Below are 22,031 nucleotides of genomic sequence, written 5' to 3'. Positions count from 1 at the left end.
GTTTGTGGTGGCACCAATTTTAATGATAACACTAAATAAGAATTGATATATTTGATTCTTGAAATTACAAGCATACCATTTAAGTTTTAGAAATTATAATTGATTATTGTAGGCCTTATTTTGTAACTTTTTTAAGTATTATAATGAACGCCGTATCGGAATATTAGAAATTAAAATACCTATGACTCAATAATTTTAAAAATCAAAACAATAAAGTTGTTCAAATTTTTTTTTTTAAACATGTGATTAGGTGTTTAATTTCAAGGTCTGATGTGTAGTCCCTCTTGTATAGAAATTAGTATTCTCGAGTGTTTAGTTCCTCAGTCCCAGCTAGGAGATAACTTGTGTTTATTCGAAGAATACTTAAATTTCTCGAAACGGTAAGAAATAAAGAAACTAATGATACGGTAATACTTAAATTTCAAGTAATATCATTAAATCTTAGACTCAGTCAGATAATGTGACTGCCCAAAACATTTTAAGAACAAATACGTTGCTGTTGCTTCCTACACCCATTTTTTCTCGGTTTGGCTAGTCTAGAAAGTAAAATTACATTTTAGTTTCTGTAATGACCAATCTGTAAAGGTAAAAAATATTCAGGGAAGGTGCAGGAAGTAATATGCTCTAGCACAGTGTAAATGTTTTGGCACAATGTAGGAAGAAATAGCCCAAATAAAATAAAATAACACTAAAGAAGCCGATCAAGGCCCACGTAATATGCTCTGGCACAGTGTAAATGCTTTGGGGGTGTGTATTTTTCTGTTACAACGTGGAAACAAACAAACCCTTGGTGTTCAACGCACTCTAACATTCCTTGCTGGTATTTCAAGCGTAATATCTAAGACACGTATCTATATTTTACTTCAAGTTATAGTAAGTTCAAAATAGAAGGGGAAATTCAGTAGCCATTGACATTCACAGACACCTCACATTGTGAACAATTCTAATTCAGGTAAATTAATTTGTTTTGGTTTTCTTTGCCATTGTTCGGTTGATTTTCAGGAACAAAAATCTCTAGTCTTTGGTTTCCATATACATCCAAATATTTGTGGCAACAATCTCCTTTGCTCAATCAGTAAGCCCCCAAAACAATGAAAACATCATGTTCTGTTAAAAAAATTGTAATATTTTACAAAGAACTAATGTACAACAACCCCCCAAAAAATCATCATTTTGAAAATAGCTTGATCCTATTGACATAGCAAGAAGATGCTGGATCCTGGAGGCAATTGCAAAATGCATCCTCATCCTTGGGAAATGGTGTTGGTAGAGGATGGTCGGGAATGACACCAACCTACATGCAAATGCGGGGTGTTAGCGGGGGAAACCAGTTTAGGGGATGGAGAATCAAGAGCAAACCTTGTCAATATCTGTATGTGCAGCTGTCTCATAGCGAGCAACTGTAACAACTATTCCGGAGCCATCTGAGAGCTCAAAAACTGATTGGATCTTCCAGCATGTGTATAGCTCATATTAGGAAAACAACGTAAATTTCATTTTGTTGGTTTTAACTGAAACAAAAGTAACTTACTCTTTTCCAAATGTTGGCTCTCTAAAGTTACTAGATGCCTTTTGGTTGAAAGATGTTAGTTTGATATAACCAACCGTTGGGGAATCATTTCCTGAAGCAGGTAGCTTGCACAATCTTGATTTCACTGGATCCAATGAAACTTTCTCTCTCCTGATATGTAGAAACTCTTGGTTTTAGTTTTTTTAATTAGAAATAAGATAGAAGTTTTGGAAGAAAGAACAACTATTATTTAAGCCTACCAGGTATGATAACTACAATAAAAACAGCAATGTTTAGGAGGGTTAACAATGGTAAAAAATAAGAGTTAACTATATAAATGTGGCTAAACATAATGAAGCATTATCAAACTACAACTTTTCTGAATCAGCCTAGGAAACAAAATATACTCAAAGGCCTAAGCTTCAAATTCACTTCCATTTGGAAAGTACTACAATATTTAAAACAATGCGGTACTGCACTTTTAACTTGTTGGGAAACTTAAACACAATCCTATTCCTTAGTCTTTTGCACAATATTAACAATGCATTCTTTTATCGTTTTATTCTCCCAATTTGTGGAGGAAAATATTTACTTGAAAGCACAAGTGGAATGCAGGAGAAAAAACCCACTGTAGGCGTTCAGCTGCATCATACAGCCCCATGTTTTCTGTGCTTGTACAATCAATAGCCAGGATAACATCTCCAGACAAAACACCAACTCTGTATGCAGGACCTCCTGGAGAAGCTGAAATGACAACAAGCCCACCAGGTTGCATTTCAGCTTTGGTAGGGTAGCCTATTGATAACCCCACTCCAGTTAGAGCGCCTTCAGTTCCAGACTGCCTTCAACAAAAATTAGTTCTTGGGATTAAAGTGTAGGGAAGCATATATTCTGCTAGATTGGACAAATGGCATTATGCAATATGCACCCAGGACAATATGTAAAATAAGCCAAATGAAAACTTAGAATGAGAAAGAATTGTACCCTCAAACTTCTGAACTTTTCAGGCTCCAAAAATCTAGTGAATGGATCATCCAATGTGGCAAGCATCTTTCTTATCACCTTATCTGTGTGCAAATGCAGTAAAATTAGAGGTAAACTGGTATACTTTTTACTACACAAAATGATGCAATCCTATTCAATTTCAGATATGTCAAAATCATGCACGTGACTTATCATGAAACAGTGTAGAACCTTCATTTATAGAAGATACCAATTGACTTAGGATGGCTAGAAAAATAAAACTTCCATGTTGGAAAACTAAAAAGGCTAGCATGGCTGATTTTCTATGTTGAAAACATAGAGAATTTACCCTCTTAGCATGTTGTCTTTGTGCAGCAAGTTGAAAAAGAAATTAAGAAAAAGGTTGAGAATTCAAGCTATACATGTCTCTTCTCGATTGTTCATTGGTTCATTGCGGAGTGCATCTTCTCTATACCTAAACCAACTCTGCCCATTAAAACTTTTATCAATATACGCTCGGTCAATTGTTCTCCATGCCTCCAGAAAGAGAAGATTCTCTTCAGACGGGGCCCCAAGAAGGAAGAACCAAAAAAAAGACACAAGATTAAGACAAAATTAGATTATAAAAATTGTAACAGAAACTCATGATCCAGTTATATTTCAACTTCTAACTATAGCCGTATATGTGTTACACACCAGAGTCACTCACAGGATGGCTCAGTAGAAGCCAAAGAAACAGACATGACCAACATTACTCCACTAACCAGCCGCACAAACAAAATAGAAGCATGTTGTCTTATGTTGTCTGAACAATCATTCAGTCTCAGAAGACTGTTACGTTTCCTCCTTTTTGCAATGAAACCCCCACTTGATGGAAAATAACCACAATGAGGATAAGAGATGCTGCTTATTCGTGGCACCAACCCAATTGAATATTCTTTCCAAGAATCCCTATTTCTAGAACCAACACCTTTCTTCCTTCTATGTGCCAATGGAAACCGAGATTCTATTACCCTTAACGAAAAACACTTCCACTGTGACATCTGGAAATAGTAAAAAATTCAATTCAGTGCATACTCATTACGCAAATCAAAATCTATACCTAAATTGGTTTATTACAGAGACAAATAAATAAAGGGTAGCTTTCAATTTTATTTTTTTTTATAATTCTTGTGAACCAAACAGAATGTGGGGATGGAAAAGGAAAATGGGTTAGAAAAAGTGGTGACAGTGATGAGAACATAAAAGGATTCACAGAAGAGAAATAGAAGCATTCACAGAGCTTGCAACGAACTCCATGGAAGACCAGAGAGAAGGGTGCCCCACCTCTGCCTCAACCCTTCACTTTTTTTCCCTTTATGCTTTACATTATAGTTTATTTTGAAATTAAATAAAATAAAATAAACAATCATCTTCCTTTTATACATTAAATTTTGTTTTTTCTTCTTTGTAGCTTCAATCTTGTCGTAGATATTCCGTAAAAAAAAAAATCTTTGTCGTAGATGTTATAATACAAAAATAGTTTAATTATTCTGTGGTTAAACTGTTTTTTTCTTCCTTTAATTGGGACTCTAATTTTTTTATTTTTTTTAAAACATTACTATTTTTCAATTTCATATTTTTAAAAAATATATACATTTATCATGATCATTTTCTATTATGTAGGAGAATAAACAGTATTACACACCGGTCTTGGAGTAATTTTTTTTCTTTTACGAATTGGAGTAAAAAAAATATTACACTCTGGACCCATTACTCCCTATCCATTTACCCCTTGACATAGCAAATGTGTTAAACAATCTTAAAAAAAATGTGTAAATAAACTTATAGAGTTATTTTAATTTAATTAGTAACAGATTCATGTAAAATATATGGATTTTTAAGTGATAAACGAAAAAAAGAAAAAAAAAGAGAGAAAAAAATTATTAAAATAAACAAATAAAATGCTAGAATTTGACGACAACTAAACAACTTTTATATAAATATAGATCAGTAGTTTTAAATTTTATAAGAAACTAGTATGGATCCTGTGCAATGCACACTTTTTTGAAGTAAAACATAAACAAACAAAAAATAAATTGAGAGAATAAGAAAATTAAAAAACTGTCCAACTAACACAACAATGTTAGACAATTTTTATATAATTCTTAAAAACAAAAGGAAGAATTTTATGTCATCATCTACTTGAGCAAAATTACGTTCTTATAAAAAAATTGGGTTTAAATAGTTATGTGCAACATAAATTAGTTTTATAAAGTCGTTGTGATCAAATTATTTTTTTATAAAAAAAAATATTATTCCTTCCATTTATATTTATAAGATCCATATTTAAAATGATATTTTTTTTATAAAATCTAATCCATAATGTTTCTTGCATTAATTATTTTTTATTAGAAATATTCTCGTTAAAAAAAGAAAAAAAAATATATTAATAAAGAAAAAAATATTAATAATAAAAATAATTTTAGAAAAAATAAAAATTTAAGATAAATTTATTATTATTAACTAAATTAAATTAAATAATTGAATTTTACTATTATCTTATCTATAACAATAGATAAAGGAAATGTCCAATTGGATAACTTCTACAATAATAGATAAAAAGAATACATAATTGGATAACTCTATAACAATAGATAAAAAGAATATCTTATTGAATAATTTTTTTTGATCATTTTATCTTTCAAAACTTAAATTTAAAAAACGGAACAAAAATCTAAATCTGCCAATATGCACGGACAATTTATATTTTTCCTATATTTAAAAACTGCTGCCTCTCACATCAAACTAAAAACTGATGCGTACTTGATTTGTGTAACTTGTTATTTCAATTTCACTCCTATATTTTATTTTTTTTAATTGAAAATGTTTCCCTCATTTTACACATAGACATATTCAACTTTCCCACTTTCTTTAAACTTTTTTCTTTCTTTCTTTAATTGTGCCTCTGATTCATCTCGCGAATTACTCGTACCTCCATTTAATTCCTTTCGATTTCCTCCATTTTATTTGCATCCTTCTCCAAACAATTTTCCTACCATCTCATTCCTTTCATATTCCCTCTTATTATTGAATTGACCTATTAATTGTATAATTGTTTGTCAATATAATTTGCAGACTAAACATGTTTTATATGTCACCTATATATAAGAAATCATCTTATCTCTTACTGTTTTATATTTTTCAACCTTCCTTTTCTATAACATTTAATGTTGAAGGAACATGAATAGAAAAATCAATTTTTTTTTGTTCAATTTTTAATGTTGCAGAAGCTGATTTTGTTTATCTTTTTTGAATGATTAACTTGTTTACCATGGTTTCATGCAGTTTTCAGATTCTTTGTTTAACGTTTAGATGTAAGTTTTGTTTACATTGTATATTATATATATATATATATATATATATATATATATATATATATATATATATATATTAATTATTTGTATTTACGTTTTTTTTTAACATGTGCATTTCAGGTTTATCATAATACAATAACTTTAACTTTAAAAGGGTTTTTTAAGCTACTCATTAACAATCAAAGTTTTAAGGAAATTGTAAAATCTTGAATTATTTTGATTTTAAGAAATTCATTTTTTTAATCTTATTTCTCTCTTTTTCTCTTTCTCCTTCATCTTAAATCAGTTATTTTCAAGTCAACAAATATTGGCTTCATTGAGGAGGGTAAACTATCCACCACTTTGGATTGTCACATAAAGGTAAAACACCTATTGTTCTATAATTTATATTTTCAATTTTCTTCCTTTTTTAAACTTATTTTTTAATTGGTAAAATTGTAATTTAGTCTCCTTAATTGTCTCTAATTTCAATTTTGATTTCCCTTTAAGATTATTAACGTATTTTGTTCTCCTTTTTTATCTAATCACGCGATCTTAGTCTCCTAATCCATATTTAGACGTTGACCGTTAATAATTTACATTGATTGACACATGCCAATATCTAGCCTATGTCCTTTAAACCGTGTTTTTCCCCTCACTTTTCCTTTATGCCCCTTTTTATTCCCCTATTTTCTCTTACTTTTGTTTGTTGCAAGCACAATCATCACAACGAAACCATTGGAACAACCATTGTGGTGGCATGAAACCAAAGACAATCACCTATTTTGGAAGGTAAGACGTCACTTCCATTATTGTGTGCAACCTCATGTGTGAAGATGAGTTTGTAAGAGGTCACTTTCATTATTGTGTGCAACTTCATGTGTGAAGATGAGTTACAAATCTGCAAACAATAGAAAATATGATTGTTGACGAGAATAACAATGTGACAGAGGGAGTTTGTCTTTGAATGCGAACATAGAAGTCGAGGGATTTATGGATAAAGATCCCTTCCTTTCACCTTCATTGTGTATTGTTTTTTTTGTTCCCGATTTGGGTTTTTCATTATTTCGTTGGGTTTTGTAATTTCTGGATCTTCACTTTCATTCACTTCTTGATTGCCTTTTTTTTTTTACATTTGTTTCTTTGATTACCCTTCTTGATTCCTGAATTGATTTTGTTTGAAATTCTCGGTCCCATTCATTCACTTTGAATCTTGATTTCATTCCTCTAGATTCCATTATAAGTGTTTTGGTTTTTCAATACTTACTTTTGTGTTTGTTGGTCGAACTTGATGAAGGATTCGTTATCGACAAAGGTGGAGATGATGGAATCCGAGACAACATTAGTAGAGAAGGAGAAGAGGAGAATTAAAGGATAAATTGGAAAAGAGATAAATAAAAAGAGGAAAATAAAGGAGAAGGAATCACAACCATTCAATTAAAAATCACGAACCCTTTGACGGACTCCTAAGACATTGACACTTATTAGTCAACATAAGTTCTTAATGGTTAACGTTCAAATAGAGATCAAGATTGATTGGATAAAAAAAAAGACAAAATGCTTCAATAGAGACAATTAGGGGGGGGGGCAAATTTATAATTTTACCTTTTTAATTTCATTTTATATTATTCTCTCAAATCTTATTTTCCCCATCAATACACTACAAAACTCCCTATTAGCCTTTTTCTATTTATCTTTTAATTATATTCTATTTATTTCTTTTTTTACATTAATTTGCGAAAATTATCTTTCTTTAACTAGTGATATAAAATATGAATAATTTAAATATTCAACAATCAAGAGAACAATAATAAAGAGAAATATGGAAGAAAAATACAAGAAATAAACCATAAATAATGACCATGGAATAAAGACAAATAAATTGTGCAGAAATGAATAAATTAAAGAGAAATTAGAAGCAACACAATTAGCATGACAAATAACACAAGTACATTGAGATTGACATCTAATCAATAAATTATCATTTTTTTTACAGATATTAAAATATGAATTTTATATTTTTATTACTTTTAGGTGTCCGTGTTGAATATATTAATGATTAATCATATGTAATTTTATTTTTAAAATAACAATTCATATTTTTTCTTTGACTCAAATAATGAATTTTTATACAATTGTTTTAAATAATTATTTGATTTATTTATTTTTAAATTTAAATAGTTAAATATAATTTTAGTGAATACGATTTGGTCGCATCTTTACATAGTTTGGACTTATAATTTGTTTGATTTAAAGTTGAAAATAACGGTATTATTGTGGAATGAAAATAAAAGATGTAATGCAAAATTAAATGAAATAAGACAAAAGTGATTTACAATTTCAAAGATTAGTTTCTTTTTAAAAATAAAAAAAAAAACAAATTGGTTTCCGCGGAATCCCTCTTCTAAAATGTGAAAACTGATTCTCTTATACCTCTCACACCTTTTTCTTCATAATAAGCTAATAATTTTCAATTTATAGCTCTCTCATATAGTCTTCTCTCTCCCTTTATTTATTAACAAATTAACTCTTATTAGTATTGAATCTAATACTGATTTTCAGTTATCATAATTGAATTTAACGTGATTATATATTAATAATTTATTAACATAGTTAAATTAAAGTGAATCATAAATACCTTTCCACAACATTAAATTAAAAAATAAAAAACCTTCAATCAAGAATACATATAATCCCTAAAGAAAACAACAACAACAACAAAGTGACCTGTACAAAAATAAAAACAAATTCTTTGATTTGTAGGTTTGCTTTTTTATACTTTACCTATTTTTTTAAAATAAAATGAAGTAACATAAAACTGGTTCGCAATTTCATGGGTTTATTTTTATTTTTTCAAATAAAAAAACAGAAGCTGAATTTTAAAAGTGAAATAGATTTACTGATAAAAAAATTTAAACCGAGTTTAAAATTATTAATTGTAAGAAAAATTGTTGCATGCATAGAGGACAATAAATGGTGGTAACCCAATAGGTGAATACCAATGCCAACTTATATCATGGGAGAGTGTTGGCAGTTGCACGTTTTAGAATTTTTTTTTTATAAAATATAAATAGGAAACCAAATATTTGAGGGAGAAAATATTAGTGGGTAGTTACTTAAAAAAAATAAAATTATTGGGCAGTTTTGTGATAAAATTGAGGCAGTCTTGACTACACTGATAAAGTAATTAACAACATTGAGGCAGTCTTGACTGTTATTGCTTGCCTGATTTTTAGATAAATGATTTTTTTTTCTGTTTATCAAACATACAATATAACCAAATAATACGTTAAAAATAATTTTAATGAACTTATGGTATATTCAAGTATTTTTATGAATGAAGAAAATAAATTTTCAAATTATTATGTCTTCGTTGGCAATTGTCTGCTATGACGCAAAAATAGTGCCCCAACAAGTGTATAATCCAAAATCCATCAACAAATAAAGTAAACAGAGAAAAAAAAACATCGGATAAATCAATTAGTACATTTAAAAAAAAGGAGCTTTCTCTTCATCATTTTTTTGTAATTAATTACATAAATAATAGTAATTATGATGATTATAACAATTATATATTCTAATTAGGCAAACTTTTAGAAGATAAGTTATCTACTTTTTATAATTCAGGAAAGTTTTTTTTATCATCACAAATTACAGTAATTATAGTAATTATGACAATTGTAATGAATATTATCTTAAACTTTTTTTAAAAAAAGATGTTTGTATTCTTAAGTTTTTTTCTCACAATTTTATTATAAATATCTTAAATTCTATCATTTATTATCTCAATATTATATCACAATTATTTTATTAGCACGATTACATTGCATAATTTAAATTAGTATTCAAATATCAATCATTAATCAACATCAAATTTTTACCTATTTTAACATAAAAAATTGGTAAGTTTTATTTTTAACATTTCCTATCAAATTTTTTTTTATGACTTTGAAGTCATTTTTTTATGTTTAAAGTTTTTAATTTTTAATTTTTTTATTTACTTATATTTTCTTTTTTGTTTTGTTTTTAATTTTTTTTTAAATTATAAATAATTTTATTTATTTAATTATTAAATAAATATTTTATTCCATGTGATAGTTAATACGTTACATTAAAAAAATATACTTATTTTTCTTTTCTTTTAGAAAAATAACCTGTCTAAATTTTTAAAAATATTTCATAAAAAAGTTTTGAGCCATCATTTTTCCTTTAGAAAAGAATAAAAACTAAAAATAAATAAAAGTAGGTCAAGTAGTACCTAAAAGTATACAATAGCGATGATAATAAAGATTAATGTAACGTATTAACTATCACATTTAAATCATGAATATTAGTCCATATACAATTTATATTTATTTAGAAAACATATAAATAAATGCACAGTGTAATGAGATGAGATGTAATTAAAATATTTATTTAATAATTAAATAAATAAAATTATTTATAATTTTTAAATAAAAACAAAAAAAGAAAACAAAAATTCTAAAATTAAAAACTTTAAACGTAAAGAAAAAAAAAACCAACTTTAAAATCATACAAAAAAACATACAACTTCTTCGAAGTCATAAGTTAAAAAAACTTATCACCGTGAAGTTGTAAACTTTTTTTTAAAAAAACTTAATAAATTTAAAGTAGTAAATAAAAAAATGACATTAAAATAGTAAATAATTTTATAATTTAAATTAAAAAAAAGTAAAACGCTTTTAATTGAGGAATGAGAAGTAATTAGTCCCAAAATGGTAAAGAAGGTGATAGAGATGGTAGAGTGTGGGTGGGTGTAGTTAAGCAGAGAGAGATGCCATTGCTCGTATCCAATTGCGCTAAATCCTTTATCCTCTCCACGCTCCCAAAGTCCAAGCAAATGTCCCGTCAAGCTCCCGGCGTCGTCAAAACGCGCCTGAGGGGCGTCGTTTTCGACATGGACGGCACCCTGACCGTCCCGGTGATCGATTTTCCGGCGATGTACAGGGCGGTGCTGGGCGACGAGGAGTACCTGAGGCTCAAAGCGGAAAACCCTTCCGGCATCGACATTTTGGGCCACATCGACGGCTGGCCACCTCACAAACAGCGCAAGGCATTCGACGCCATTGCTGAGGTCGAGCGTCAGGGTCTCGAGCGCCTTCAAATCATGCCTGGTTCGTTTGCACTTTCCATGCATTCCTCTCTCTATTTTTCTTATTTACAAGTTTTATACCCGTTGTGCAGGTTGTGCTGAGCTTTGTGCGATGCTCGATTCTAAGAAAATAAGGTCCAGTTAAGCACACTTTCTTCCTCTTATGTTTATTTAACTAACTTATTTGTAAAATGTGAAGTTATTGTCCCAACAATAATGACATCATTATCTTGGTGGTTGTGAAATGTGAGCAAATTACTCATGTTATATATCAGTTTTTTAGGAGGGGTTTGATCACTCGGAACACGAAGTCAGCAGTTGATTTGTTCCATGAAAGGTTTGGGGTGAGTTTGCCAACAAATGCAACTGTATATATATTACTTTCTTCTTTCTAGGAGAATTGGATTAAATTGATGTGGGGAAATTGTGCATGAACTCTGGTTATCCATTTTTCTCCTGCTATGGTATTATGCTAATATCACTAAATAGGCACAACAGGGATTTTACACTACAGCTTTCTTTTGGAGTGTTAGACTTGTTCATTATATACTATTACCTCATTGATGCAGATTACATTTTCTCCAGCATTAAGCAGGGAATTTCGTCCTTATAAACCCGATCCAGGTCCACTACTGCATATTTGTTCTCTTTGGGAAGTTCAACCAAATGAAGTTATAATGATTGGAGATAGCCTTAAAGATGATGTAAGTAATTCTTTTCTTGATAATGTAAGTATTCATGATAAATGACTACTGGTACTCTTTTCTTTGTAGAGAAAACTAAGAAGACATTTCAAATACCTGCAAAGCTGACTAGTGAACTTTATTGTAAAAAAAAAAGTGATCAGTCTGCAAACCGGAGTGTCATTGCTTACAATAGATAAAACCTGTGACTCAGGCTGTTATTTTATTCTGGATTTCATTTCTCTATGCATAGTGGTATTTTGATTTTCCCATCACTTTATCTGTCAGTTTTACGCTACTTCAAATACCTGCACTTAATCAGTCATAGAATGAGGAATGTGCTGCATTGATAAATGGCTTGCAAGGGGACTAAACCCTGTATAACAGAAAATGATAAGTGATTTTAACATTTCCTTTAACTATAGTGAGAGACCAAAAATACTTTCATAGGATGTGCACTGAGTTATAGGGTAAATTACATTACTGCCTAATGGTTTATTTAATTTAGTGTCATATGATGTTTTTTTTTTGAGGAAAGTGTCATATGATGTTTATTTACCCATTTCTATAATCTCCCAAAACTATGATTAAAAGTGGAACCTTGTATTTCCTGTAAAATTTAATAGTGGCCATCTGTGTGAGAAGCAAAGTAGTGTTGGTTTTATGAGAAGGGTGCCAAATTTAATTGTGAGCAGATATTTTTTAAAGTGACTCGTTATTTTCAACACAGCTGCAAACCAATTCCTTTCCATTTTATGCACTGTTTCCCTTGTACTTGAATGTATTTGAGTTTGGATGGTAATTGATTTATGCTGCATTGCTTGTTTGACCTTTTCACAGGTGCCTTGTGGAAGGCAAGCAGGAGCCTTTACATGCTTGCTTGATCAAACAGGAGTATATGATTCTCCCGAGTATGCTGATGTTGAATTTAAACCAGATTTCAAGGTGACTTCCCTTGATGAAGTTCACTCAGTTCTGAAGGAAAATTTTGATTTGTCACCATGATGTCAAGGATTGTTAACGTGAACCATTATTTTGTGGTTTATGCTTGAGATATGGAGGAGGCATATATGTTAGGAGTAGTTTTATTCCTTCACGAAACAAAATATCATTAAAACTTTAGGTTGAAGGATTTACTAGGTGGCATATTAATAATGATGCTGTAACTTGTCTTATATGGGCATGAATGCCATCCAAAATTACTGTTCTAAAATTTGATGTCGGTAGCAAGATACATTGGATTGTGCTGTACATGTTGCCTCTCTTTCTTGGACTTGCGAGTTCTGGATGTTACTTCAGTTTTTTGGACTCGTGGGTTTTGGCACGATGTTATGTCTGGTTTTGTGCATATTAAGACTTCCCAGACAGAGTTCAGTTACAAGTATATATGTGAGGGAAACTTAGCCTTACAAAGTGTAATTGTTTCTCCTTAACCAATGTCCATGGATTCGTAATAGAAAAAAGCGTTTGCCAATTGTCATTTTGATGGATGGTTATTTATGATCTATATGGTTCTGCTAGACCAAAAGTACTTGATAAACTTATTCAAATAGGCCAGAAGTGATAAATGTCAAGAAGTACTTTTCTGCTAATTTTACATCATAGTTGGTTGTTCCATGCCAATGAAAATTTGATAGAGTTTTACATGGACTATCAAAGTATCAATTACTTAACGCAACCCTCCTTGCTTTTTGTGGGCTTGGGACCGACCGAGTATGGAATGCAACATAGTTAAATGGAATGTAGGTTTGACAGGAAAATTCACTATATCTTGGAAGAGAAAATAAAAAAAATACACAAGTGAGATAAAGTTCCTGAATCAGTAATCCTCCACTGAAAATGCAAATATTCCTATATCCTAATCTTCTACCATTTATTCTTCCTAAATCACCAATTCATACTCGTTTAATATCATTCACCTGACAATTATGGCAAGCTATCCAAGAAAGCATTCAACCTAACAACACTAAAAAACAAGAATTTGAAACTGATGATTTATCATTTTTCCCCCATGGTGGCATGAATTGTTGAATCAACGTCTACTAATGCTATTACATTTGAAATGGAGATCTTTGCTATCAGGTTGTAAATCAGAATGTGAACTCCATGCAGATCCCTATTCTTCCATTCTAGTGGGTAGTAGCTAGCTTTATATGCTTTTGATACCTAATTGCCCATGCAGTAATAAGGCTTGATTTGGAAGAAATGGTTTAAATATTATGGTCCATGTAGTTTTTCTCCCCATTTTCCTTTTTGGTTATGGGTCTCTATGGTTTCCCATAATTAGAGTACCCCTCCCTACCCTTCTCTTTTTCATGATGGTTAGGCTGCATGTGAACCTCCATGCATCTCATCTGCACATTGATTAGTTGCTTAGTATCTCAGGGAAAACGATTGCAGTCACCATGTTAAAATTTCAAAGCTGCTAATGCCACAAAAAGTTAACCATAATTACTAAACCACCTACAAGTTGGGGCTTATCTATCGTTTCTCTAACTAAAATAATGAATGGCATATCGAGTTGGGTCTTGAATGATCACCAAGCAAATGGTGTCAGAGTTGGCTGAGCTACATGACAGTCCAGTTTTCAGTGTTTACTAGACACTTCCAAGATTTTCAACACATGAATACCAGCAGATTTAAGTCAGGATATCAATATCAGCACAGCCATCTGTCATTATTGATACTAGGTCACCGAGCATTTCATAGATTAAACTAGATGAAGGATGTGCTTTGTCAGCAACAGAAAAAGAATGAGTCTTCCCACTAATAGTTATCCAACTGCAACCTGGAACCTTTTTTAAACCTCTTTCTTTCATGATTGTTCTCACCTCAGTTACCACATCCCATCTTCTGTCGGAAGCATATGTATTTGAAAGTGAGATATAATTTGAAGGGTTTTCAGGTTCTAGTTCTAAGAGATGCCTATAAGCCAGGTCTCTTGTCCTTGAATTCCCATGTATTACAGAGGCAGTTAAAAGAGATCCCCAAACACTTGGACCAGGATCTAAAGGCATTTCTTTGATGAATTCCAAGGCTTGATCAAGCTGGCCTGATCGACCTAGCATATCCACAACACAAGCACAAATTTCAACTGTTGGTTTTATTTCATACTTAGTCATCAGTGACTTGTATATACTAATGCCTTCATCTACCAATCCTGACTTGCTACAAGCAGAAAGAACACCAACCACTGTTATCATGTCTGGTTTGAACCCTTGCTGAAGCATTTTGTAATACGCAATAATAGCCTCCTCCCCTCTCCCATGTAATCCATATGCAGAGATCATTGAACTCCAAGTGATAGCATCTTTGAAGTAAGAACTAGTTTCAAAGGCTCGTCTTGCATAATCCAAACTCCCACATTTGGAGTACATGTCAATTAAAGCATTGCATAGGGAAACATCATCATTTAACTCCATTTTAATAGAAAACCCATGTATTTGTTTCCCTCCTATTAATCCAGCAAGCAAGCCACAAGCTGGAAGCGCACTAATAAGTGATACTTTATTGGGTCGTATCCCATCCTTCATTTGCATCGCGCGGAGAAGAACCAATGCATCGTCAGGTGCTCCATTCTGCACATAACCATTGATCATTGCCGTCCAAACATACACATTCCTGTTTTTCATTTGGTCAAACACTCTCCTTCCAAGAACAACTTTCTTACTCCTGGAATACATATCAATCAAAGAAGACCCCAGATGCACATCTGAATCCATCTTCAAATCCAACCCATTTTTCACAACATAACAGTGAAGCTCCCTCCCATAATCCCATTTCCCAGTATCGCCACAACACACAGGCAGCAAACTCGCAACCGTGAAAGCATCAGCCTTAAACCCTTCACATTGCATTCTCAGAAAAAAGTTCGATAAATCATCATGCGAAGTAAAATTACAGTTTTCCAATGCAGCACACCCAGAAATTACTACATTAAATGAACCCACATTCCTGTGAGGCGTTTCATCGAACACCTTCACTGCATCACCAAACTCTCCACACCTACAATACATTGACATCAGAGAATTGCCAACAACAACATCCGACACAAATCCAATCCTTATACCCTTCCCATGAATCAATTTCCCAGAAACCAAGTCCTCAAGTTCACCAAAAACTTTGAAAACCGTTGCGAGAGTGTAATCATCGGGCAACATCCCATTACGACCCATTTCGCGGAACAAAGCAAGGGCTTGACGAAAGTCGTGATTTTTAACATACCCATTGATCAGTGAGTTCCAGAGGTAAACGCTCTTGGCCTCAACGGACTCGAAGACAAACCTTGACGTGGCTAACTCGCCACACGTGGCGTAAGCAGAGACGAGCCTGGTGGCGAGGAAAGCGTTTTGCGCGAACCCATTGGCGAGGATTTGCGCGTGAGATTGCTGGGCGAGTTTCTGAGATCGAAGGTCGATGCACAGCTGAAGCAGATGAAGGAGACTCTGCGGCGTGTGCGCGAGGGAGACGGTGGCAGAAGTGTAATAACGAGAGGTTGTAAGGGTGAATGAAAATGTCCTCCTCAGAACCATATGAGCCAGCGGGTGCGGAGAATCAAGTTTGAGAGGAATACAGATTCAGGTTTCATGGGGTGTGGAAAGGGTTTATCATGTAATTTTCTTTCTTAATTTGTTGTATCTTATTTTAGTTTAGTTTTTTTTTTTTCATTCTTAAGAATTGAAGATGATATTTTATTTTAGTCTGTGTAACGGAAATGCTAATTTGCACGAAAAATGTTTTCGTGCTAATGTGTATTTCATTAAAGAAATTATTTTATAGATTTTTTAATTGCTAATTAATAATTACTTTAAAAAATGACAGTTATCCATTTTAGAGTTCGTGTGTTTCGTGTACTAAATCTCTCATATTACATAGCAATACTTGTGAATTTGTGATTTTTTTTCTTCATGTAATTGATATACGATTTCTTGCTCCTTTCTTGATTATAGTTTTAGGAGATTTTGAAATCATTAGCATGCTTATTTTTTTTATTTTTTTAAAATTAAAAGTACTCTTTAGGAGAGATAATTTTCATTAACAATTTCATGTACCCATGATATATATATATATATATATATATATATTGGGACCTATTTAAGGATGAAATGTAAGGATGCAGAATTATTAATGTAACATTGGGACCTATTTAATTATTTTTGTAGAGGAGCTTGGTTGGAGATGTTAGATTCTTATGAGATGATTAAATTAAATAAAAATAAAAATAAAAATGTGTACAAATAGGACCACTTAGGAAGAGATATTGCAATGGAGATATTCTAAGCACCAGGTGCCTAACAAGATTTGCCTCCAATAATTAGACCAAATAATAGGGTAAGAAACCTCTAAAATTAACCGTTGCATATGGCCTAATACATCTTGCCATGTCAGTGTTACAATGGTACGGGGAAAGTGTGGTCACACTAAAGCTTGGAAGATTAACTGACTGGAAAAGGTTGAACGTACATTTTATTTTTGGAGTGTATAAATAAAAAAGGAAAACGATATGAAGAAAAAAAAAAAAATAGAAAACATGATCAATACGGTGATAGGTTAAATTTAAGGAATTGAATTAATGTTTTTATTGAACTCATGTTTTAGATATATTAATGTTATTTTAACTGATGTTTAATTTAAATAGACTAATGATATTTGAATTTATATTTTGGAGTTATGCAATTGACATATTTTAAAGAGATTAATTTTCGTGAAGTGAAATTGTTAGAGCATTATATTTATATTTTTTTGTTTTGCTTTATTTTTTTTTATTTGTTTAATACCCATGAATATCTGCAAGTAGTTGCATAAGTGGATCTACGAATATTTTAACACGCCAGACAGATAACAGTTAGGCACTAGTTGTGGCCGTTAGATTACCATTCCTACTAGCCAACACATTTGTAGACGGTAGACTTTTGAATTAACTTTAGGTTGTGATTAAAAACCTCTAAAAGTTGTTGTTTTTTTTAATGACAAAATTGCATAGCAGCTTCTTTTTTCTCTTTCTCTGCAGTGTTCGATTTTCTTAAATTTCAACTTTCATTTTTTTTAACTCCAAACTCATTTGTAAGAACAATTTAGACATTAAATTGTAAATATTATACTCAATATTGGGTATAATGTATAAACACACAATCTCCTTTAAATTCTTCTCTATTTCCTTAGTTGAAAAGGAACAATAATTTAACTATATAAGTCACATATTTTTTTAATCTTAATCATTAACACATGAATTGAAGTTTTCTGTTTATAATTTTCATTTCTCATAATATAAAGATCGAGTTCTCATTATATATTCCCCACTTTGTTACTTTAACAGCATAGAAAAAGTTGCGGGGTATATTTTTTTAGGTTCGAATGAATGGAGCTTATGCATTAATATTCTCTTTAATTAAAAAAACTGATATTATTATGCTATTCTTATGTTTTTAATGGGTGCAGGTGCTGAGAACAATAAGTTGTAATATTTCTTCATTGTTAAATATTTAAAAGTTCGTTAGGTAATTGTTTTATAAATTGAATTTCGAATTTTCGACAACTATATAGCTTTGGTTGCTTTACTTATTTAAGTTTATTTTGGCATTCATATATTATAGTTTTTCTTTGATGAGGATTAAAATATTATTTAAATACGTAAAAGAGAACAAAGAAATACATAATTTACGGAAGATGCAAATGCAAACGATGCACGTATACATTGACTACGTTTTCACTATACAGAAAGATAGTCACTTTTTCCTAATATTCTTATCATTTGAAGGTTAACTGTTTTGAAGCTTAAAGAATATTAAGTTATTTACCACTCAGACTAATAATTGTTTGCGGTCAATTTTTTTTTTCTTGAGACTTCCTAGTATCATAGACTAAGAAAATAACCAATAAATTATTATCACTTATTGAAATTGACCAATTTATGCTTAGTTTTCTTTTTCATTTAACCTCTTAACTCTTGTATTTTGGTTTTTGGAGGTATCAGTGTCAAACACTATTCCTACATCTTGTTTTATTCAGCATGATAAATTCTTATACTCAACATGCAATTGAATCTGTTGTACACAATTTTGTGTGGGCAATTGTTTCCTACACTTCCAATGTTGCTGTTTGTACCTTTTTAAGGTTCTAGAATACTTATTTTGGAATATAAAATTACATTTCAAAATAATTTTTTCAGAATGTAATTTTATATTTTACAATCGGGGAAGAAAACAACAACATTGGAAGTGCAGGAAATAATTACTATTTGTGTGTTATAAAAACACTCCTGCTACTTATAAAAAAATGGGGTACTAAAAAAAAAGCTCCTGCCTTTTACCAATAGTGAGTTGAGATTAAGTTTTCGGTGAGGGGAAAAAATCGAACTCCAGTCACATTCATTATGAATTTACTATATTATCTTTATTAGACACATCGACAGATTTTAAAATCCGTAGCCCAAGTTATTTTTATACCCGATTCTGTAGTTAAATATTTAAAGTAATGTCACTTTTAGTTTTTTAAAAAAAGAAAGCGATTCTGCTTTATATTCTTTTAAACTAAGTAATATGCTTTATATGGTTTTACCAATGAATGGTCTGATTTGAGCAGTAACGAATTCAGGTTCTTTAAATAAAGTGATCAAGAGTTTTAATCTTAACTCTTCTATATCGAGAAAATTTGGTTTGGAAGGATAACTAACCTTTGAGTCCCTTCAATTTTTGTCTCAGCCTCAACGATCAGTGATATCATTGCAATCATATACATATCATAAACACTAATAAATAAAAATTTAGCATCTAAAATATTATTCTCAAACACAGATTAATTATTTGAGTGTTAATTCTTTAATAATAATTTCTTTAACATCAATATAATCAACCAGAACCATACAACTATTTTTTTTTAAAAAAAACTTAACTTTCCGGGTAGTACTAGTATCTGTCCCTCTGCAATTCTAGATTCTGAGATACTTGGGGAATGTCAGAACTCAGAACCGATGATACTTTTACTGACATGTTTAGGGTATAATCAACACGTAAAAAGATTATTGGTGAAATAAATAAAAATACTGCGTAAGATATGTGAAATTTAAAGAATCCTATTCTATCTTAGTTTAAGCCCAATTCATTTGAAAGAAATGAAAAAATAACAGAGAATTTGTATTATGTGTTGCTTAAATAGAGAAAAGAATAAGATGAGAAACGATGTCATGAAAACTCTATGTTGAGTTGTACCAATACCAAAAGTGTGTCTCATAATCTATCCTTAATTAGGGTATTCTTTATGCAGTAATGGCATGCTCTAGCTAAATGTATATAGCTTTCCCATCCAAATGAAATGACGCAAAGGATATTAAATAGTTTCTTTAAGTGCTTTATGGAATTTAAACTTCTACCTCCACCTTGGTTTCAGACAATTGCAAGAGGAAAAGCAAAACAACTGAGAATCATTAAGATTAAGTAAAAGGAGGTGCAGTTTATCATTTTCCTATTTCTTCCACTTTCCTTCTTCTATTTACTACAGCCAGAAAGTTGTCAATACTTGTTGTTTCAAAAAAATAAAATCTTCTGTACCAAAATAAAATAAAATCTTAAAGCAAAAGAGCAAAGCACATTTCAGAGTTTATAAGCAAAATCGAGACACTTTATTAATGGGTTACACAATAACACGCCTTCAGAATATCATTCACTACCCTAACTCTAAGCTTCAAGGAGGAGCGGAGAGGTTGTGAGTTTAAATTTCTCACTAACAAAAACTAACAAGTAACATTTAATGATAAAAAAAAACTCTAAGCTCCAAGATTTTGGAGCTTTATCAAGCCGTGACTCACATTAGTACTAATATTCTTCCTAACAATTTTGAAGGCTAAATAAAACCTTTAACAGAAAGGAGCAACTAAATTATGTAAACTAGCTTTGCTTGTGGCACTAGCTGCATTGAAATTGCAAAGAACATCGTCCAAGTTCCACAGTCCATCCCACAAAATTTCTTCGTTTAAGCACTCAGGTGCAGAGACATTATTGTCATTGACATTGAACATAGAGTAGAAGTAGTCCTGCTGTTCTGAAGTGTTAGGGTACATGCTGGCCATTTCTTGTGCCTCTTGAGATATAGAAGGCACTCTATGGTTATTTTCCTCAAGCAAGTTTATGATCCCTTTCATGTCCAAGTTGAATTGGAATTGTTGTTGTTGTTGTTGCTGCTGCTGAACCTGCTGCTGCTTCAACTGCTGCTGTTGCTGTTGAAATTGTTGCCTCCTCGAGGAACGGATTCTCGCCTTCTCAGCAGCATCAGAGGGGGTTTTAGTCTTTTTCTTGAAGTGAGTCCTCCAATAGTTCTTTATCTCATTATCAGTTCTTCCTGGCAAGCTTCTTGCAATTGTTGACCACCTGAAATGTTTAATTTTGATTTAGCTTCAAAGCTTTATTATAAAAACATGCAAGTTTCAAAGAGATCTGGAATTCATTTTTTTTTTTACCTGTTTCCCCACCTAGCATGCAGCTCTTGAATTATGCTTTCTTCTTGTGGTGTTATGTGACCCTTCTTGAGGTCTGGCCTCAGGTAATTCACCCATCTCAATCTGCAGCTTTTCCCATTTCTTTTCAGTCCTGTTAAGAGAATATAATACATGATCAATAAAATGGTCTAAAAATTATCAATAATAGAGTATAAAGAATGATACTCAAGAGTCAAGAGTCAAGAATTAAGAAAAATCAATAAAATGGTCTAAAAAAGGCCAAAAGAAAAACTTATGGTACAAGGGTAGTCAATTTACTAAGTAGAAGTTGGAAGCAATTTTAATTGTTGTGTCTCACTTCACTCACTTGTATTGTGAAAGTCAATTGATATTGGACATAGGTGTAAACTATGTTGAGGAATTAATTAAGAAGCAAAATCATAAGAGTTTGGTAGGGACCTGCAAGCCTAGCAACAGAGTTCCATCTGCCTTCACCATGGAACTTGACATACTGAATGAGCAATCTGTCCTCCTCAGAAGTCCAAGGTCCCTTCCTCCATCCCTCCTCTTCTATTATCACACTCCACCCCATGTTTCCTGCCATAACTTCCCAATACATACAAAAAGTTTTTAAGTTTGGCTCTTAATTAGGTAAACTTTGTCTTCCAAATTCTATGGTACTGATTTGTGTTCAATGTTTGCTGCATATTTATACCTGCAGCTGTGACTCAAATTGATCCTATCAGTCAGCCAATCTTATTTTCTTAATTTCTTATTATCCACGTCCGTGTCACTGTTGGAGACACGGGGTATGTTGTCAATCTAGTGTAAAAAGACAAGTGATTATTTTTTGTTGGGATGATTCTTTTTAAGACATCATATATATTTTTCACGGAACAATCTATTCCAATTTGATGAGATCATTATAAGGACTCATGTTTATTTTTGTGAAAGAACTTAAAAGACAAACTATTTTTTTTTTTGAAAAAAAAATTAA

At 31.5% G+C, this 22,031-nt stretch overlaps 4 protein-coding genes across 13 annotated transcripts; 1 reads left to right on the top strand and 3 right to left on the bottom strand.

The window, feature by feature from the left end:
- Positions 1-225: 225 nt before the first annotated feature.
- On the bottom strand, positions 226-4,763 carry LOC100807504 (carboxyl-terminal-processing peptidase 2, chloroplastic). Of its 10 annotated transcripts, none has more exons than XM_006589252.4 (7): positions 3,752-3,814; positions 3,170-3,516; positions 2,896-3,030; positions 2,495-2,577; positions 2,140-2,348; positions 1,532-1,681; positions 226-1,294 (listed from the first exon to the last, which is right to left on the bottom strand). In XM_006589252.4, exons 3-7 carry the CDS (start codon positions 2,915-2,917, stop codon positions 1,111-1,113), a joined length of 648 nt encoding a protein of 215 aa, XP_006589315.1. In that variant the 5' UTR covers positions 2,918-3,030; positions 3,170-3,516; positions 3,752-3,814; the 3' UTR covers positions 226-1,110. The 10 variants fall into 10 exon arrangements, 8 of the variants coding, with proteins under 8 accessions (XP_006589315.1, XP_006589318.1, XP_006589317.1 ...); XM_041005824.1 differs by adding an exon at positions 1,360-1,439 and having other exon boundaries at positions 1,155-1,294; positions 3,170-3,975; XM_041005823.1 differs by adding an exon at positions 1,360-1,449 and having other exon boundaries at positions 1,155-1,294; positions 3,170-3,973.
- Positions 4,764-10,533: 5,770 nt separating this feature from the next.
- On the top strand, positions 10,534-12,817 carry LOC100814470 (haloacid dehalogenase-like hydrolase domain-containing protein At2g33255). The gene is made up of 5 exons (XM_003536215.5): positions 10,534-10,943; positions 11,014-11,056; positions 11,205-11,265; positions 11,491-11,625; positions 12,445-12,817. Exons 1-5 carry the CDS (start codon positions 10,604-10,606, stop codon positions 12,607-12,609), a joined length of 744 nt encoding a protein of 247 aa, XP_003536263.1. The 5' UTR covers positions 10,534-10,603; the 3' UTR covers positions 12,610-12,817.
- A 593-nt stretch (positions 12,818-13,410) lies between these two features.
- On the bottom strand, positions 13,411-16,722 carry LOC100806973 (pentatricopeptide repeat-containing protein At3g57430, chloroplastic). The gene has a single exon (XM_003535410.5). The coding sequence runs from the start codon at positions 16,134-16,136 to the stop codon at positions 14,244-14,246; it is 1,893 nt and encodes a 630-aa protein (XP_003535458.1). The 5' UTR covers positions 16,137-16,722; the 3' UTR covers positions 13,411-14,243.
- Positions 16,723-20,198: 3,476 nt separating this feature from the next.
- Positions 20,199-21,716, bottom strand: LOC100813935 (myb-related protein 305). Its single transcript, XM_003536214.4, has 3 exons — positions 21,494-21,716; positions 21,056-21,185; positions 20,199-20,966 (listed from the first exon to the last, which is right to left on the bottom strand). Exons 1-3 carry the CDS (start codon positions 21,651-21,653, stop codon positions 20,456-20,458), a joined length of 801 nt encoding a protein of 266 aa, XP_003536262.1. The 5' UTR covers positions 21,654-21,716; the 3' UTR covers positions 20,199-20,455.
- Positions 21,717-22,031: the final 315 nt, after the last annotated feature.

Source organism: Glycine max, chromosome 10, assembly GCF_000004515.6.
Source record: "Glycine max cultivar Williams 82 chromosome 10, Glycine_max_v4.0, whole genome shotgun sequence".
NCBI classification, from domain to species: domain Eukaryota; kingdom Viridiplantae; phylum Streptophyta; class Magnoliopsida; order Fabales; family Fabaceae; genus Glycine; species Glycine max.
The sequence above is the reverse complement of the archived record's forward strand: the minus strand, read 5'-3'. Positions and strand labels throughout refer to the sequence as shown.

Coding starts and splice junctions, on each gene's coding strand:
- LOC100807504 (XM_006589254.4), bottom strand. CDS start 2,917: ATGAACAATCGAGAAGAGACAT. Junction 1,682..2,139: donor GATGCAGCTGAACGCCTACA/GTGGGTTTTTTC, acceptor TCTACATATCAG/GAGAGAGAAAGTTTCATTGG. Junction 1,295..1,531: donor GAGCCAACATTTGGAAAAGA/GTAAGTTACTTT, acceptor ATTTGCATGTAG/GTTGGTGTCATTCCCGACCA.
- LOC100814470 (XM_003536215.5), top strand. CDS start 10,604: ATGCCATTGCTCGTATCCAATTGCGCTAAATCCTTTATCCTCTCCACG. Junction 11,057..11,204: donor CTCGATTCTAAGAAAATAAG/GTCCAGTTAAGC, acceptor TCAGTTTTTTAG/GAGGGGTTTGATCACTCGGA. Junction 11,626..12,444: donor GAGATAGCCTTAAAGATGAT/GTAAGTAATTCT, acceptor ACCTTTTCACAG/GTGCCTTGTGGAAGGCAAGC.
- LOC100806973 (XM_003535410.5), bottom strand. CDS start 16,136: ATGGTTCTGAGGAGGACATTTTCATTCACCCTTACAACCTCTCGTTAT.
- LOC100813935 (XM_003536214.4), bottom strand. CDS start 21,653: ATGTATTGGGAAGTTATGGCAGGAAACATGGGGTGGAGTGTGATAATA. Junction 21,186..21,493: donor CTCTGTTGCTAGGCTTGCAG/GTCCCTACCAAA, acceptor TTCTCTTAACAG/GACTGAAAAGAAATGGGAAA. Junction 20,967..21,055: donor CATGCTAGGTGGGGAAACAG/GTAAAAAAAAAA, acceptor TAAACATTTCAG/GTGGTCAACAATTGCAAGAA.